This window comes from Haliotis rufescens, unplaced genomic scaffold (assembly GCF_023055435.1).
Source record: "Haliotis rufescens isolate VD_foot unplaced genomic scaffold, xgHalRufe1.0.p SCAF_9, whole genome shotgun sequence".
Classification (NCBI taxonomy): domain Eukaryota; kingdom Metazoa; phylum Mollusca; class Gastropoda; order Lepetellida; family Haliotidae; genus Haliotis; species Haliotis rufescens.
The window spans coordinates 20,349,611-20,368,054 of record NW_025964383.1 but is presented as its reverse complement, the minus strand read 5'-3'; the positions used below and the strand labels follow the sequence as shown (position 1 = coordinate 20,368,054).

Genomic DNA, 18,444 nt, shown 5'->3' with positions numbered 1-18,444 from the left:
ATTTGCGACGTTTTAAGTATGTTTTAAACATAAAAATGTTGATAAATGTTGTTTTAAGTTTCTGTTTTCGGTTTATAAGTTAGATATAACACTTCCCTCGAGTTTTTATGATATTTAAAACCCTTAACCCGCGGATGCTGGTTTGAACATAAAAACCCTCGGACGTACTTTATCCTACACTATGTAGCGGTTGCAAAGACAACATCATTCTGAGACTTAGCCTTGCTCCAAGGCTAGACTGATTGATGTGTTCCATCCTTATAATAGGCAAGTCTATATAAGGACAGTCCACTAAGGACGCCGGTCTTTTATTGGGATAACTTGTTCTTATTATTTATGTCATCTAACAATTATTATTTAAACTAATATTTATTGCCTTAGAGATGTGTTCAACTCTAAATGAGACTGCATATAAATAAATTGTCGATCGCAGAGAACATTCCACTGAAATACGACATCGCAGATGGGAGTATGTGTCTATATTTGGCTTTTTCACCGCTGGTGTTTGTACAATAGGGATGTCTCGTAACAAAGGAATACCATCTCATAATTTCAATAAAAAAATTCAAGTTCCTACGGTGTAACATAAATTGAAAGACAAAACTGTACCTTTCAGTTGATTTTAAAATGTGTTTGGTTTTCAATTGAAAATATCTCAAGTTAGCGATATTGGCGCTTAGTCAGCACTCAAAGAATGCATCTTCATAGTTTTTATTTTTAACAATATATTTTGATATAAAAAGTTTCCCTAAAAATATTGTTTACATAATACACACATGCTAATGGGAATCGAATCTGGACCAGAGAATCTAGTGATTAACATCATGAGCATCGATCCACACAATTCGGATCGATGACATGCGTCAACCAAGACAGCGAGCCTGACCACCCGATCCCGTTAGTCGCCTCTTACGACAAGCATAGTCGTCTTTTACAGCAAGAATGGGTTGCTGAAGACCTATTCTACACCGGATCTTCACGGGTCTGGAGGATTATGTCATGGTATTGAATGGTCATTAAGATCTACCTCTGTTTCGTACAGCTCATATTTGTTAATCCGAACAATGTCAGGAAGTGAAACGTTTTGATTAACGGGCGCTTCTCCCTTGAATGAGAGTCTTCAGACCACCTCATCACACTCACCTCGAAAGATGTCTCTCTCAACTCCACCGTCCAGTCAAGGTCACCTGTCAACTCCACTGGTGACGGAACGGTTGTGATGTCGGACTTCAGAGCCTGGAAGGCAACTTTTTTTCCCCTTGGGATCACAGTTATACTGAGGATGTCTGTGGACGTCTCATTGCTGCTGATAGCCATTAAACTCCTGAAATGAAATGAGTGAGTGAGTGAGTTGGGTTTAACGCCGCTTTTAACAGTATTCCAGTTATATCACGGCGTGTCAGCTTAATGTTGGAGGAAAGCCCGAAGTGATGCAGGTCTAAGGCGTTTACCACTTCGGTGAAACCCACGAGCACGGGTATGGTGCTGACAAACCTAGAAACATAATTGGGGCGAACCGGGATTCGAACCCAAAATCATAGGTTTCTGGCGTGCCTAAGGGACGCAACTCTGCACAGCGAATCGCGGCGCCTTAGACGACAGGGCCGCCAGTGCCCCCTGAAATGAAATGAAGGAATAAAGTTAAAGAGAGTTGGGTTAACGTCGCTTTGAACAGTATTCTAGTTACATCACGGCGTGTCAGATTAATATGCCTCAGACGTTTACCACTTCGGTGAAACCCACGAGCACTGGTATGGTGCTGACAGACCTAGTAACATAATCGGGGTGAGCCGGGATTCGAACCCACAATCATAGGTTTCTGGCGTGCCCAAGGAACGCAACTCTGCACGGCGAATTGCGGTGCCTAAGACGACCGAATCACGTTAAAGGGGTACTAGACTCTGGGCAACTGGCAGTCCTCGCAAGTTTGATTCTGAATTATCTCATACAGGTTTTACAGGTAACTCAAACTGTGTTATGTATATATGATTATCCTTATAAAGTAGAGACAATATATTAGTTTCACACGTGTTACTAATTACGTCGAGATACCCGTGAAGATCCGAGGTAGAATACGTCTTCAGCAACCCATGCTTGCCTTAAAGGCGACTATGCTTGTCGTAAGAGGCAAATAACGGGATCGGGTGGTCAGTTTCGCTGACTTGGTTGATGCATGTCATCGTATCCCAATTGCGCGGATCGATGGTCATGACGTCAATCACTGGATTGTCTGGTCCAGACTCGATTATTTGCATACCGCCGTCATATAGCTGGAATATTGCTGAGTGCAGCGTTAAACAACATACAAACAAACAAAATCAGGTGTGGGAGTGTCTACCACCTAACTTACTTATCACGTGTGTATCGTCCGGTAAAAGCCCACACGCTCCCAGGCCTTGGGGGACACAGGGTGCGGGCGCCGACTTGTGCAGGCTGGGGTGACAAACAGAAATCTCATATAATATAATCGCATATTATAACAGTGGAATGCAATTCGATATTCTAGAATATATGTAACTTTACTTCTTCTTCCTCTTCTTACTATTACTTTTATCATCATCATCATCATTTTTATTATTATTATTATTATTATTATTATTATTATTATTATTAATTTGACACAGAGAAACCCTACAGTAAATGATCACTACCTGTAGCGCTAAAGTCAGTGATCAAATAGTGCGGTGGCCGGTCTTGTGGTTATTTGGTTAGAGTTCTAGATTGGCACCGACAACGACCCATTTGTTTCTCAGCCTAATTTCATGTCTGATTTACATAGAATTCGAAGTTCAATAAATCCATCCCGACTTGTTTGTAGTTTGACACTTTATGAACCAAGCGATAAACAGATGAGTGACCTACTTGATTGGTCCAGGTATTCTGGACACACTGACCCAAAGACTGGAGTGTCCACATGTTGTCCGAGCTGCATGTGCTTGTCATGCCAGCAAAACAGGGCGCATGTCCCTCATCACACGTGTACGTGGCAACTGCGTTGTCGGGGGCGTACGACAGCTGGGCGACGTTCACGAAATAAGAATGTAGCCCGAGTTTAATTTGTTTGTTGTTAAAGGCCGCACTCAGCATTATTCCAGCTATCATTGACATCATGAGTATTGATGACATGCGTCAACCAAGTCAGCGAGCCTGACCACCCGATCCCGTTAGTCGCCTCTTACGACAAGCATGGTCGCCTTTTACGGCAAGCAAGGGTTGCTGAAGACCATTTTTTTAACCTGAATCTTCACAGGCTTTGAAACATAAAGAAATAACACCATTCTTTTACAGTTAAAACCAATAAAAGAATGTTGCCGTAGCAGCAACCAAATAGTATTTGCCCGCATCGAAGACAGAATCAAAGTCTCAACACAATGGATCAACGAATCACTTTATTATAAATGTTGAAAAGATGTTTTGCAAGCCTACCTTCACGTGACTGTCAGCAAGTGTTGGGGGTGTGTCACAGCTGAAGGGAGGACGCACTGAAAGAAAGCAAAAACGAGTGGCTGATCAAACGTTGTTTTTTTGTGTAACACGGCGCTCAGCAATAATTTAGCTGTATGACGTCGACCTGAAAATAATTGAGTTTAGACCAGATAAACCAGTGGTTGATTTTAGGAGTAATGTCCCATACTACCAGGGTGCGATGACACCAGTCAACCAAATCACCGGGCCTGGCCACCCGATCTACGCAGCGGTCAGCTTTGTATGAGAGGAAAGCCCGATGTGATGCAGTTCTTTGACACTTTGGTGAATACAAGCAGCAGAACCGTTTCCCTATTCTTAGAAACCTCTGCCCCAAACTGCCGATTTTCGATTGAAAATCACGAACATGAACATGGTGCTGACAGATCTTGAAACATAATCAGGGCGACAAGGGGACGTAATTCTGCACATCGAATCTCTCCGTCTTAGACGACTGGGCCACTCCGTTTATTATACAGATTAGTAGATACATATAGAGTGATAAATATACAAGGATATGAGGTAAAATGTAGTGAGGTGAAATAGGATTTAATGTCGCGTCCAAGATTATTGCACTTATATAGCGACGTGCATGTACGTGTGTGTGTGTGTGTTTGTGTGGCTGCTTGTACTAGTCCGGACTGATGCCGATTTATAGTGCTAGCTCACTGAGATACCATGCCGCAGTTTAACATGAATACCCCACTCAGACACAGTATACTGACTCCGAGCCGACCAGTCCTTGTTTTAGTCCCTTAATGCCGAGCGCCAGAAAGATACCAGACAGATACCATCTATTAACGTCTTTTGGTATGACGTGGCCGGGGATCGAACCCCGGACCTTCCGCTCTCCGGGTGGACGCTCTACCACTAGACCACGGAGGCAGTCCCAAGGATATTTGATTATATATTTGTAGACAATAAGGGAGCAAAGCCTTTGATGATTGACTATTCATGCCGTTAGTGATGAAAATATAATGTCCAAACCTTCATTGTCCATTCTAGCCGAGAGGGCATTGACCTTTGGTAGGACTTCATTGAGGGTTCTGACGATTGGACTAAGCTCCGGCTTACATCCACAATTGGGATTTACAGTGAATGGTGTCGTCGGTGCTGTCGACGTTGGCGTAGTTGTAGAAGATGGTGTGGTGGTAACTGTGGTAGTTGGCGCTGTAGTGGTAGATGGGGATTGTGTAGTAGTAGTTGTTGTAGTAGTAGTAGTAGTAGTAGTAATAGTAGTTGTAGTGGTAGTAGTAGTAGGTATAGAAGTAGTGGTGGTGATAGTAGTAGTAGTAGTAGTAGACTGTGGTGTTATCGCTACTGTTGTTGAAGCAGATGTTGATCCTGCAGTGGCTGAAGACGTTGGTGTTATAGTTGCAGTAGATGCAGTTGAAGCTGATGGTGTTGCGCCAGCAGGGGTGGTCGAGGATGAATCGGTTGTGGAATGAGCAGTGGTTGGAGAAGGTATTGACACTGTTGATGTGGTCGGTGACGCTGTTGATACAGTCGTAGTCACAGCAGCAGGTAGCGGTAACGTGGCACTTCGATCTAGATTTAATGTATGTTTTTAGATTATCAAACACACAAGAAAACAAACATTAGCCTATTCAGGCCACATGGTCGCCCAGCACGAAGGCACAGTCTCACAACCATTAATGCGGAAAACCTTTGAAATGTCATGCATTTCTGGGTTAAAATATAAATACAACTGAATAAATTATAACTTACAACATATTAGGAATTTTAAGATAAAGTAGGCCAAATATGACATGTTATGCACAATTGTTTAAAATAAATATAGAAATGCATGTACTATTCAATTACCCATAAGTCCCATACACTTTTAGAGAAAACTATTACACACAGAAAAGAATAAGAGAAAGTTAGCAATAGGATGTGAAATATTGACACAAATGTGATATCAAGATATTGACGATATCGATATTTCTAATTCGCTATAACCGACTCTTCTTCATCCACGTGTGTATAGGGTACTAAGTCGTGAAAAAGTTAATTTAGTGTTTTTTCTGCAAAGTGTCAGGTTAATAATATAATATATTTTTCAGAGCAGTAAAGTATGATTATTAGACAAACATTTAGCGAAGTTTAAATGCTAGGTCATTCGGGATGATATTTCAGAAAAGAACTGTTTAAAAACTTATAGAAATGAAAATGTTATTTAATATTAGTCAGGGGGCGGTCGGGTAGCCTAGTGGTTAAAGCGTTCGCTCGTCACGCCGAAAACCCGGGTTCGAATCCCGACATGGGTACAATGTGTGAAGCCCATTTCTGGTGTCCCCCGCCGTGATGTTGCTGGAATATTGCTAAAAGCGGCGTAAAACCAAACTCACTCACTCACTAATATTAGTCAGCATTTGCTAAATCCAAAATGAGTCTGACGGATAAAGCTTACAGAAAACGTAATGGAATTGCTTACCAACGTCTTCAGGGTTGGCACATGTTCTCTGGGCTATTGAGAATATCCTAGGGATAGTACAACGTTTGATCTTCACCGTGCGTCCTCCCCTGCAGTTGAGGTAGAAGCGAGTGAAGTGCATGTTGGGGTAGGGGACGTCGCCGTCGGGGAGTCCGACGCAGCTGGCTGAGCAGGGGGTGCAGCCGTCGGCGGTGCAGTCATTCACCCTGTAGTCACCTGGAAGATTATCTCTACTTTATTGTTAACAGATTCACCTGGATGCTTAACGCTGTCGACAGATTAACGTGGAAGATCAACGCTCCATTGTATCGACAGATTCACCTTGAGTATTAACGTTACCTTATGTTCGACAGATTCACCTGGAATATTAAACATGCATTAACATCGACAGATTCACATTGAAGATCAACGCTACCTCATAATCGACACATTCACCTTGAGTATTAACGTCACCTTGTGTTCGACAGATTCGCGTTGAATACTAGTATCAAACATGCATTAAGATCGACAGATTCACATTGAAGATCAACGCTACCTTAGTATCGACAGATTCACTGGAAATATCAATGCTACCTTAATATCGACAGTTTCACCTGGAATATTGACGCTGCATTATTATTAACTTTATCATCTCGCTGCATTATTATTAACTTTATGACCTGGAATATTAACGCTACCTTAGTGTCGACAGATTCACCTGGAATATTTACTCTGCCGTTGTGTCGACAGATTAACCTGGAATATTTACGCTACCTTAGTGTCGACAGATTCACCTGGAATATTTACGCTACCTTAGTGTCGACAGGTTCACCTGGAATATTAATGCTACCTTAGTGTCGACAGATTTACCTGGAATATTTAATGCTACCTTAGTGTCGACAGATTCACCTGGAATATTTACGCTACCTTAGTGTCGACAGATTCACCTGGAATATTAAAGATGCATTAACATCGATAGATTCACATTGAAGATCAACGCTACCTCAGCATCGACAGATTTACCTTGAGTATTAACGTCACCTTATGTTCGAAAGATTCACCTGGAATGTTAAACATGCATTAACATCGACAGATTCACATTGAAGATCAACGCTACCTTAGTATCGACAGATTCACTGGAAATATCAATGCTACCTTAATATCGACAGTTTCACCTGGAATATTGACGCTGCATTATTATTAACTTTATCATCTCGCTGCATTATTATTAACTTTATGACCTGGAATATTAACGCTACCTTAGTGTCGACAGATTCACCTGGAATATTTACTCTGCCGTTGTGTCGACAGATTAACCTGGAATATTGACGCTGCATTATTATTAACTTTATCATCTCGCTGCATTATTATTAACTTTATGACCTGGAATATTAACGCTACCTTAGTGTCGACAGGTTCACCTGGAATATTAACGCTACCTTAGTGTCGACAGATTAACCTGGAATATTTACGCTACCTTAGTGTCGACAGATTCACCTGGAATATTTACGCTACCTTAGTGTCGACAGATTCACCTGGAATATTTACGCTACCTTAGTGTCGACAGGTTCACCTGGAATATTAACGCTACCTTAGTGTCGACAGATTCACCTGGAATATTTACGCTACCTTAGTGTCGACAGATTCACCTGGAATATTTACGCTACCTTAGTGTCGACAGATTCACCTGGAATATTTACGCTACCTTAGTGTCGACAGGTTCACCTGGAATATTAATGCTACCTTAGTGTCGACAGATTTACCTGGAATATTTACACTACCTTAGTGTCGACAGATTCACCTGGAATATTTACTCTGCCGTTGTGTCGACAGATTCACCTGGAATATTGACGCTGCATTATTATTAACTTTATCATCTCGCTGCATTATTATTTACTTTATGACCTGGAATATTAACGCTACCTTAGTGTCGACAGGTTCACCTGGAATATTAACGCTACCTTAGTGTCGACAGATTAACCTGGAATATTTACGCTACCTTAGTGTCGACAGATTCACCTGGAATATTTACGCTACCTTAGTGTCGACAGATTCACCTGGAATATTTACGCTACCTTAGTGTCGACAGGTTCACCTGGAATATTAACGCTACCTTAGTGTCGACAGATTCACCTGGAATATTTACGCTACCTTAGTGTCGACAGATTCACCTGGAATATTTAAGCTACCTTAGTGTCGACAGATTCACCTGGAATATTTACGCTACCTTAGTGTCGACAGATTCACCTGGAATATTAAAGATGCATTAACATCGATACATTCACATTGAAGATCAACGCTACCTCAGCATCGACAGATTCACCTTGAGTATTAACGTCACCTTATGTTCGAAAGATTCACCTGGAATGTTAAACATGCATTAACATCGACAGATTCACATTGAAGATCAACGCTACCTTAGTATCGACAGATTCACTGGAAATATCAATGCTACCTTAATATCGACAGTTTCACCTGGAATATTGACGCTGCATTATTATTAACTTTATCATCTCGCTGCATTATTATTAACTTTATGACCTGGAATATTAACGCTACCTTAGTGTCGACAGATTCACCTGGAATATTTACTCTGCCGTTGTGTCGACAGATTAACCTGGAATATTGACGCTGCATTATTATTAACTTTATCATCTCGCTGCATTATTATTAACTTTATGACCTGGAATATTAACGCTACCTTAGTGTCGACAGGTTCACCTGGAATATTAACGCTACCTTAGTGTCGACAGATTAACCTGGAATATTTACGCTACCTTAGTGTCGACAGATTCACCTGGAATATTTACGCTACCTTAGTGTCGACAGATTCACCTGGAATATTTACGCTACCTTAGTGTCGACAGGTTCACCTGGAATATTAACGCTACCTTAGTGTCGACAGATTCACCTGGAATATTTACGCTACCTTAGTGTCGACAGATTCACCTGGAATATTTACGCTACCTTAGTGTCGACAGATTCACCTGGAATATTTACGCTACCTTAGTGTCGACAGGTTCACCTGGAATATTAATGCTACCTTAGTGTCGACAGATTTACCTGGAATATTTACACTACCTTAGTGTCGACAGATTCACCTGGAATATTTACTCTGCCGTTGTGTCGACAGATTCACCTGGAATATTGACGCTGCATTATTATTAACTTTATCATCTCGCTGCATTATTATTTACTTTATGACCTGGAATATTAACGCTACCTTAGTGTCGACAGGTTCACCTGGAATATTAACGCTACCTTAGTGTCGACAGATTAACCTGGAATATTTACGCTACCTTAGTGTCGACAGATTCACCTGGAATATTTACGCTACCTTAGTGTCGACAGATTCACCTGGAATATTTACGCTACCTTAGTGTCGACAGGTTCACCTGGAATATTAACGCTACCTTAGTGTCGACAGATTCACCTGGAATATTTACGCTACCTTAGTGTCGACAGATTCACCTGGAATATTTAAGCTGCCTTAGTGTCGACAGATTCACCTGGAATATTTACGCTACCTTAGTGTCGACAGATTCACCTGGAATATTAAAGATGCATTAACATCGATACATTCACATTGAAGATCAACGCTACCTCAGCATCGACAGATTCACCTTGAGTATTAACGTCACCTTATGTTCGAAAGATTCACCTGGAATGTTAAACATGCATTAACATCGACAGATTCACGTTGAAGATCAACGCTACCTTAGTATCGACAGATTCACTGGAAATATCAATGCTACCTTAATATCGACAGTTTCACCTGGAATATTGACGCTGCATTATTATTAACTTTATCATCTCGCTGCATTATTATTAACTTTATGACCTGGAATATTAACGCTACCTTAGTGTCGACAGATTCACCTGGAATATATACTCTACCTTAGTGTCGACAGATTCACCTGGAATATTGACGCTGCATTATTATTAACTTTATCATCTCGCTGCATTATTATTAACTTTATGACCTGGAATATTAACGCTACCTTAGTGTCGACAGGTTCACCTGGAATATTAACGCTACCTTAGTGTCGACAGATTAACCTGGAATATTTACGCTACCTTAGTGTCGACAGATTCGCCTGGAATATTTACGCTACCTTAGTGTCGACAGGTTCACCTGGAATATTAACGCTACCTTAGTGTCGACAGATTCACCTGGAATATTTACGCTACCTTAGTGTCGACAGATTCACCTGGAATATTTACGCTACCTTTGTGTCGACAGATTCACTTGGAATATTTACGCTACCTTAGTGTCGACAGGTTCACCTGGAATATTAATGCTACCTTAGTGTCGACAGATTTACCTGGAATATTTACACTACCTTAGTGTCGACAGATTCACCTGGAATATTTACTCTGCCGTTGTGTCGACAGATTCACCTGGAATATTGACGCTGCATTATTATTAACTTTATCATCTCGCTGCATTATTATTAACTTTATGACCTGGAATATTAACGCTACCTTAGTGTCGACAGATTCACCTGGAATATTTACTCTGCCGTTGTGTCGACAGATTAACCTGGAATATTGACGCTGCATTATTATTAACTTTATCATCTCGCTGCATTATTATTAACTTTATGACCTGGAATATTAACGCTACCTTAGTGTCGACAGGTTCACCTGGAATATTAACGCTACCTTAGTGTCGACAGATTAACCTGGAATATTTTCGCTACCTTAGTGTCGACAGATTCACCTGGAATATTTACGCTACCTTAGTGTCGACAGATTCACCTGGAATATTTACGCTACCTTAGTGTCGACAGGTTCACCTGGAATATTAACGCTACCTTAGTGTCGACAGATTCACCTGCAATATTTACGCTACCTTAGTGTCGACAGGTTCACCTGGAATATTTACCCTATCTTAGTGTCGACAGATGCACCTGGAATATTAACGCTACGTTAATGTCGACAGATTCACCTGGAATATTTACGCTACCTTAGTGTCGACAGGTTCACCTGGAATATTAATGCTACCTTAGTGTCGACAGATTTACCTGGAATATTTAAGCTACCTTAGTATCGACAGATTCACCTGGAATATTTACGCTACCTTAGTGTCGACAGATTCACCTGGAATATTTACGCTACCTTAGTGTCGACAGATTCACCTGGAATATTAACGCTACCTTAATGTCGACAGGTTCACCTGAAATATTGACGCTGCATTATTATTAACTTAATCACCTGGAATATTTACGCTACCTTAGTGTCAACAGGTTCACCTGGAATATTTACCCTATCTAAGTGTCGACAGATGCACCTGGAATATTAACGCTACGTTAATGTCGACAGGTTCACCTGGAGTTCAACGCTACCTTATGTGCCACACAATCACCTGGAATATTAACGGTGGCTTAATGTCAACAGATTCACCTGGAGATCAACGCTACCTCATGTGTCACACATTCACCTGGAGTATTAACGCTACCTTAGTATCAATAGTTTCCAGAAAATATTTGGAATTTAGCCTTGCCACAGTTTTTACGAAAACATACAAACCCTTCACGGAATATCCGACAGATAATGAGTGGGTCCCATGAAGAAAGAAGAGAATATACGTGATGATTGTATGTATGTCTCTACCAGAAAGTCTTCCCCTCATCCCACAATATAGTTACTGTACTAACAGGCATACACTAACACTGTACTTACCATGCCCGCAATAGTCCCAACCGCTTTATCTTACAAGGGGGGCGGTTGGGTTGCCTGATGGTCAGAGCGTTTGCTCGTAACGCCGAAGGCCCGGGTTCGATTCCCTACATGGGTACAATGTGTGGAGCCTATGTCTGGTGTACCCCGCCGTGATATTGCTGGAGAATTGCTAAAAGCGGCGTAAAACCATTCCCACTCACTCACTCATCTTACATGGTGCTTTAGGCTCCCGTCGTGTTCCACATGAGGCCTTGAGGTCGGCAAAGTCGACACACGTGTTGGTCTTCATGTCAAACAGGTGCATGTACCTGCATTCCGCCTGGTACTCTTCCAGACCAAACCGGTGCCGGCTCGCGGAACAGTTATAGAACAGAGCGCAGTCGAACGGGTCGGCGAAAACAGCTGTTGGGTTGTTCCTGCAGTACTCATTGACGGAATCTGAAGCCGAAGAGGAATTAGGATTTGTTTGTTTATTTGTTGTTTAACGCTGCACTCAGGAATATTTCTGATATATGGCGGCGGTCCGAAAAAATCGAGTCTGGATCAGATCAGCCAGTGTTTGACAGCATGAGCATCGATGTACGTATTTGGGATACGTGGCATGCATCAACCAAGTCAGCGAGCCTGACCGCCCGATCTCGTAAGTCGCCTCTTACGAGAAGCATTGGTTGCTGAAGACCAATTCTAAACCACATCTTCACGAGGAAGGAAGGGCTAGTAGGTGTAAACCATTCACCGAACGACCCGTGAAGATTCTGGGGTAGAATAGGTCTTCAGCAATCCATGCTTGCCGTAAAAGGTGACTATGCTTGTCGTAAAATGTGACTAACGGGATCGGGGGGTCAGGCTCGCTGACTTGGTTGATGCATGTCATCGATCCTAATTGCGTGGATCGATGCTCAATTAATATTGATTGTCTGGTTCGGACTCGAATATTTACAGACCGCCGTCATATAGCTGGAATATTGCTGAGTGCGGCGTTAAACAACAAACCAACCAACCAACCTTTCACCGAACAAACGGATTAGGAGCGTAGTCATTCACCGAACGGTGCTTCGTAATTCTCTGTTCCACGATACGATTATCTTAGCGTGAGGCCATTTGTCGATTCAAGTCGATTCAAATACACACAAGGGTGACATATACAACTGTATGAAAATTAATTACAGAATGCTATTTTGTCCGGCACGTTTTAGAGGTCTCAAGCCGCAGTTTCGTCCTCTTCTACATCGCTGAACCTACACAAACCCCAGTAACCATTCCCGTGCTCCTCGCGATCTCAAATAACCTGACCTTGATTTTCATAAGCCAATTTCATTTGCTATGTTACTTTGTCTAACGGACCAATCAGAATACGAGTTCCAAACCTTCCTCTAAGTTTGTTTGGCGGTGTCAACGACATGGCGGCAGTCCCATTGATGACGAAACAGTTTGAGAGAAATTCAACTTTGAAAACCCGACTGACACGCAAAAAAGCCCTCCAAAATTCGTTTTGATGGAAGGGATGTCTTCATGTATATCAGAACAAGTCCCCTTGCTGCTAAGCATTTCCTGTGATCTATCAATTTCCTTCTCTCGATTTTTGATTGGTCGGTAAAATGTTTATAAAAATCAAGAGCGGGTAATTTGAGATCGCGAAACTCCATGGGAATGGATCCAGGGGTTAGAGAAAGGCGAGTCCTGGAGATGTAGAGTATGCTGTTTCATCAGTGAAGCAAATGTTTTTGGTTTGGTTTGTTGTTTAACGCCGCACTCAGCGATATTCAATCTATATGACGGCGGTCTGTAAATAATCGTGTCTGGACCAGACAATCCAGTGATTAATATCATAAGCATCGATCCGCGCAATTGGGATCGATGACATGCATCAACCAAGTCAGCAAGCCTGACCACCCGATCCTGTTAGTCGCCTTTTACGACAAGCATAGTCGCCTTTTACGGCAAGCATTGGTTGCTGAAGACCTATTCTACCCCGGATCTTCACGGGTCTGAAGCAAATGTACCAGATTTTGGTTTGTTATCTGTCTATTCTGTAAGATGAAACATGAGTTTTCATGTATCGTATCGCAACAAAGTGTATTCTGACAAGCCCTATGACGGGTGATTTGTCTGTCTTATCAATCGACATTGTTCCTACTCTCGAAATTCCCTGTACAGTTGCTGATGCCTGTGTCGAACACCTCCCCTGTGTCGCACGTAACTTTCTCCTGCACTCTCTGTCCCACGCAGCGGACGAAGGTGGTGCTGAAGGGGGCGCTGTGCTCGGCGTGGGGTCCATCAGGCAGGCTGACACAGGCGTCATTGAAGGACTCGGGGGTGGTGCATTCCGTCACGTAGTCACCTGGGGGTAGTCGGGAGTGATTGAGTGAATGAATGGCCGGTTGATGTATGATGAATGGATGGATGGGTGGGTGAGTGGGTGAATTCGTGTTTGAGTTGTTTGTTGTTTAACTCCGCCCTCAGCAGTATTCCAGCTATATGACGGTGGTCTGTAGATAATCGGGTTTGGACCAGACAACCCAGTGATTGACATTCTGAGCATCGTTCTACGCATTTGGGATACGATTACATGCATAAACCAAATATGAATGAGTTTGAGGATTGGTGGATGTAGTGTCGAAGTTAGTGAGTGAGTGAGTGAATGAGGATATGGGTGGGAGGTGACTGAATAGACGTATGGCCTTCTTGAACCGCCTTCAATTACACTCTAAGTTCAATTCAATTTCGTATTTCGGTAAAAATTGGCCATTCCGTCGTCTTTACCATTTACCATTTATAATTTGTGTTGTTTTGCACAAATCAAAAGCATGCAAGTGTTGCAAAGAGCATTATCTAATTCTGATTTCATATGAGCATATCTGATAACGAATTATAAAGGTATTCTCAGCATATGCAGGCGTAGCTGACCACGAAAGGGTCATCAATGTACCTCGTAATTCTGGTTTTTTTTAGACAAAAATGCGCATGCCGACTTCAAGACCACACAGTCGAATGCAATGCACATCTAGAAATATTCTTGTGGGTCTTAATGGTGAAGTGAGGTGAAATGGGGTTTAACGTCGCGTCCAAGATTATTGCACGTATATATATAGCGACGTGCATGCACGTGTATGTGTGTATGTGTGTGTGGCTGCTTACTAGTCCGGACTGATGCCGATTTATAATGCTAGCACACTGAGATACCATGCCGCAGTTGAACATGAATACCCCACTCAGACACAGTGTACTGACTCCGAGCCGACCATTACTTGTTAAAGCCCCTTAACGCCGAGCCCCAGACAGGGTAACAACAAGTACCATCTTTTAACGTCTTTTGGTTCTCCGGGCGGACCCTCTACCACTAGACCACGGAAATGGAACTTAAGGACCAACCGATTCTTTCATATTGCTATAATCTGACCGATTAACTACAGTAATATGAAAGAATCCTTACCTATGTTTGTGTAGTATACTAATCACTCACATCTCGACACCGGCCTCTTATCACAGACAATTGTGTTGAATGTGTCCTCCTGACACACCATTTCGATGGGGTCGAACAGGGTCGGCCATTTGCATTCCTTCTCGTACACCTTGAGACCATACTCTGGAGAGGGCGTGTTCTTGGAGCAGTCGTAGTACAGAGAGCAGCTGTGGGGATGGGCGAATTTCAGGGTGGAGTACACTTGGCACCATTTGGTCGCTACAGCTGCAATGTCAAGGCCACATGAACCATTGTTACCACAATGTTTGATGTAAACATATTTTATTCACAAGGAAAATTATTGGGCACAAGTTTGCACAACTAATGTAGCCCTCTCCCATAATGTTTATGATTAGCTTTATATAATATCACAATTGGTTGGTTGGTTTGTTGTTAAATATTTTATTGTCAGCATAAAATATGCAGAAAAGATTACAATGCTATTTAATCATCGCAGTGGTTGGTTGTTTGTTTTACGCCGCACTCAGCTAAATTTCAGCTATGTGACGGCGGTCTGTAGATAATCGAGACTGGACCAGACAATCACGTGATTAATATCATGAGCATCGATCCACGCAATTTGGATACGATGACATGCATCAACCTAGTCAGCAAGCCTGACCACCAGATCCCGTTAGTCGCCTCTTACGACAAGCATCGGTTGCTGAAGACCTATTCTACCCCGGATCTTCACGGGTCCAACCGCACAAAGAATTGTGTAGGGAACAAGAGTAAAAACAATCAAATATATTAATCGATACAGCATTTATTGTGACAATATTATGATCAGTACACATTCGAATGTTATGGTCATTGGTAGGTTCTATGCCGTGAGTCGACTTATTCCGCGAAGGCCCAGGTGATGGGTGTGTCACTGACAATGAGGGATGGACATACGCTGCACGTACACCTTAATCTTGGGGAGTGTGTCATAAGCTTTTTATCCTGGGATAAATGTTTTATTAATTTTTTTTTATCCCGGGATAAAACATGTTTCCTTTTCGACTTTATGGTCTCATGGCATGGCATAAGAATGTTGTTTTACTATGCATTAAATTCATCTTGACAGAACTTTCTGACAACTTAATGAAGTATGGCCTTATTGAATAAACCACTCAACTTTGAAAGGGGTACTCAAACACGTCATTATATTTACATACGCACTTGACGTATGATGAGAATCATTTATTTGTATCAATTCTGTTTGTTTGTTTGTCGTTTTACGCCGCACTCAGCAATATCCCAGCTAAATGGCGGCGGTCTGTAAATAATCGAGTCTGGACCAGACAATCCAGTGATTGATATCATGCGCATCGATCCACGCAATTGGGATTGATGACCTGCATCAACCAAGTCAGCGAGCCTGACCACCCAATCCCGTTAGTCGCCTTTTACGACAAGCATAGTCGCCTTTTACGGCTAGCATGGGTTGCTGAAGACCTATTTTACCCCGGATCTTCACGGGTCTAAAATATCTCTATCAAAAGTGGAATGGTATTGATGCAATCAAAGGAGGCTGATGAGAGCAATTAAATATCTATTTACTTACTTTCGGGATTTTCGCACGATGGTGACTTGAGATCGCATGTTTGACTCTGATTGTTAAACTTGAGTGTGGGTGCACAATTGAGCCAGTGAGAGCTCTTGTCCCCGCAGTGGATGTACCCCGAACAGTCCCAGGGGAGAGACACGTACTCGTGCCGCCCGTCACAGAATCGGTCATGCATCCACTGTGGTGCCCAACCATTTTTGGTGCCAGAGACTTGAAGAACTACCGAGCACAAGACTAGGACAACGCAGCTGCCAACGACCGTCATCCTGGGGGCAGACAATATACTGCAAGACATATCGTACCTGCAATTATTCCACTGTTACACCAATCATTCGTCTTCTACTATTATTTTTCGGTGTTCATTTATCATTCGCTTACTCTCCTTTGTATCAACACAAATTATTCACCTTCTACATTTATTATTATTTTTCAGTTGCACTAACAATTCGTCTTTTACTATAATTATAATTTCTCCTTCGCACTAACCATTCGCCTTCTACAATTATTATTATGTGTCTGTCGCACTAATCATTTGTCTACTACGATCATTATTATTTCTCTGTTGCACAAATCATTCGTCTTCTTCAATTATTAGTATGTCTCTGTTGCACTAATCATTCGCCTTCTACAATTATTATTTCTCTGTTGCACTAATCATTTGTTTTTCTACAGTTATTATTATTCCCCTCTGACACTAATCTTTTGTCTACTACCATGACTATTATGTCTCCATTGCACCAGCGTTTGCCTTCTACCACCATTACACCAGTCATGTGTCTTCTACCAATAATATTATTCCTCTTTTGCCTCTCCATTCGTCTTCAAATATTATTTGTCTGTTTTAACAATCATTCGTCTTTTACCATTATTATTTTTCGTTTTTTACCCTAATCATTCTTCCTCGACGAGTATTCACCAGTAACATCAATCATTCGTCTTCTGCCATCAATATTATTCCTCAGCTAAATCAATCATTCCTCTTATACCATTGCTATTATTTCTTCAAAACAACAATCATTCGTTTTCTGACAAGTATTATTCCTCTTTAACACCAATCATTCCTTTTATACCATTGCTGTTATTTCTTCGATACACCAATCATTTGTCTTCTGCCATCAATATTATTCCTCTGTTACATCAATCCTTCCTCTTATACCATTGCTATTACTTCTTCAAAACACCAATCATTCGTCTTCTGCCATCAATATTATTCCTCTGTTACACAAATCATTCCTCTTATACCACTGCTGTTATTTCCTCGATACACCAATCATTCGTCTTCTGCCATCAATATTATTCCTCTGTTACATTAATCAATTCATCTTATAGCACAGCTGTTACTTCTTCAAAACACCAATCATTCGTCTTCTGCCATCAATATTATTCCTCTGTTACATTAATCAATTCATCTTATACCACTGCTTTTATTTCTTCAAAACACCAATCATTCGTCTTCTGCCATTAATATTACTCCTGTTACCTATTCATTCCTCTTATACCATTGCTATTATTTCTTTAAAACAACAATCATTCGTCTTCTGCCATTTATATTATTCCTCTGTTACATTAATCAATTCATCTTATACCACTGCTGTTATTTCTTCGATACATCAATCATTCTTCTTTTGCCATCAATATTATTCCTCTGTCACACCAATCATTCCTTTTACACCATTGCTATTATTTCTTCGATACACCAATCATTCTTCTTCTGCCATCAATATTATTCCTCTGTTACATCAATCATTCCTCTTATACCATTACTATTATTTCTTCAAAACACCAATCATTCGTCTTCTGCCATCAATATTATTCCTCTGTTACACAAATCATTCCTTTTACACCATTGCTATTATTTCTTCG

The 18,444-nt window shown here is 41.5% G+C and overlaps 2 protein-coding genes across 2 annotated transcripts in view; both read right to left on the bottom strand.

Moving 5' to 3' along the window:
• The window catches only part of LOC124144747, a 41,999-nt gene extending 40,682 nt beyond the window's left edge, over positions 1 to 1,317 (bottom strand). Inside the window, exon 1 of the mRNA XM_048390366.1 lies at positions 1,144 to 1,317. Within this exon, the coding sequence (XP_048246323.1) occupies positions 1,144 to 1,317 (174 nt within the window). The remainder of the gene's footprint in view (positions 1 to 1,143) is intronic.
• Positions 1,318 to 2,346: 1,029 nt separating this feature from the next.
• On the bottom strand, positions 2,347 to 16,909 carry LOC125377334. The gene is made up of 10 exons (XM_048390365.1): positions 16,579 to 16,909; positions 15,030 to 15,254; positions 13,704 to 13,907; positions 11,780 to 12,004; positions 5,903 to 6,118; positions 4,876 to 5,013; positions 4,453 to 4,635; positions 3,427 to 3,482; positions 2,863 to 3,015; positions 2,347 to 2,433 (listed from the first exon to the last, which is right to left on the bottom strand). The coding sequence occupies exons 1-10, from the start codon at positions 16,874 to 16,876 to the stop codon at positions 2,347 to 2,349; spliced, it is 1,785 nt and encodes a 594-aa protein (XP_048246322.1). The 5' UTR covers positions 16,877 to 16,909.
• Between the last annotated feature and the right edge of the window lie 1,535 nt (positions 16,910 to 18,444).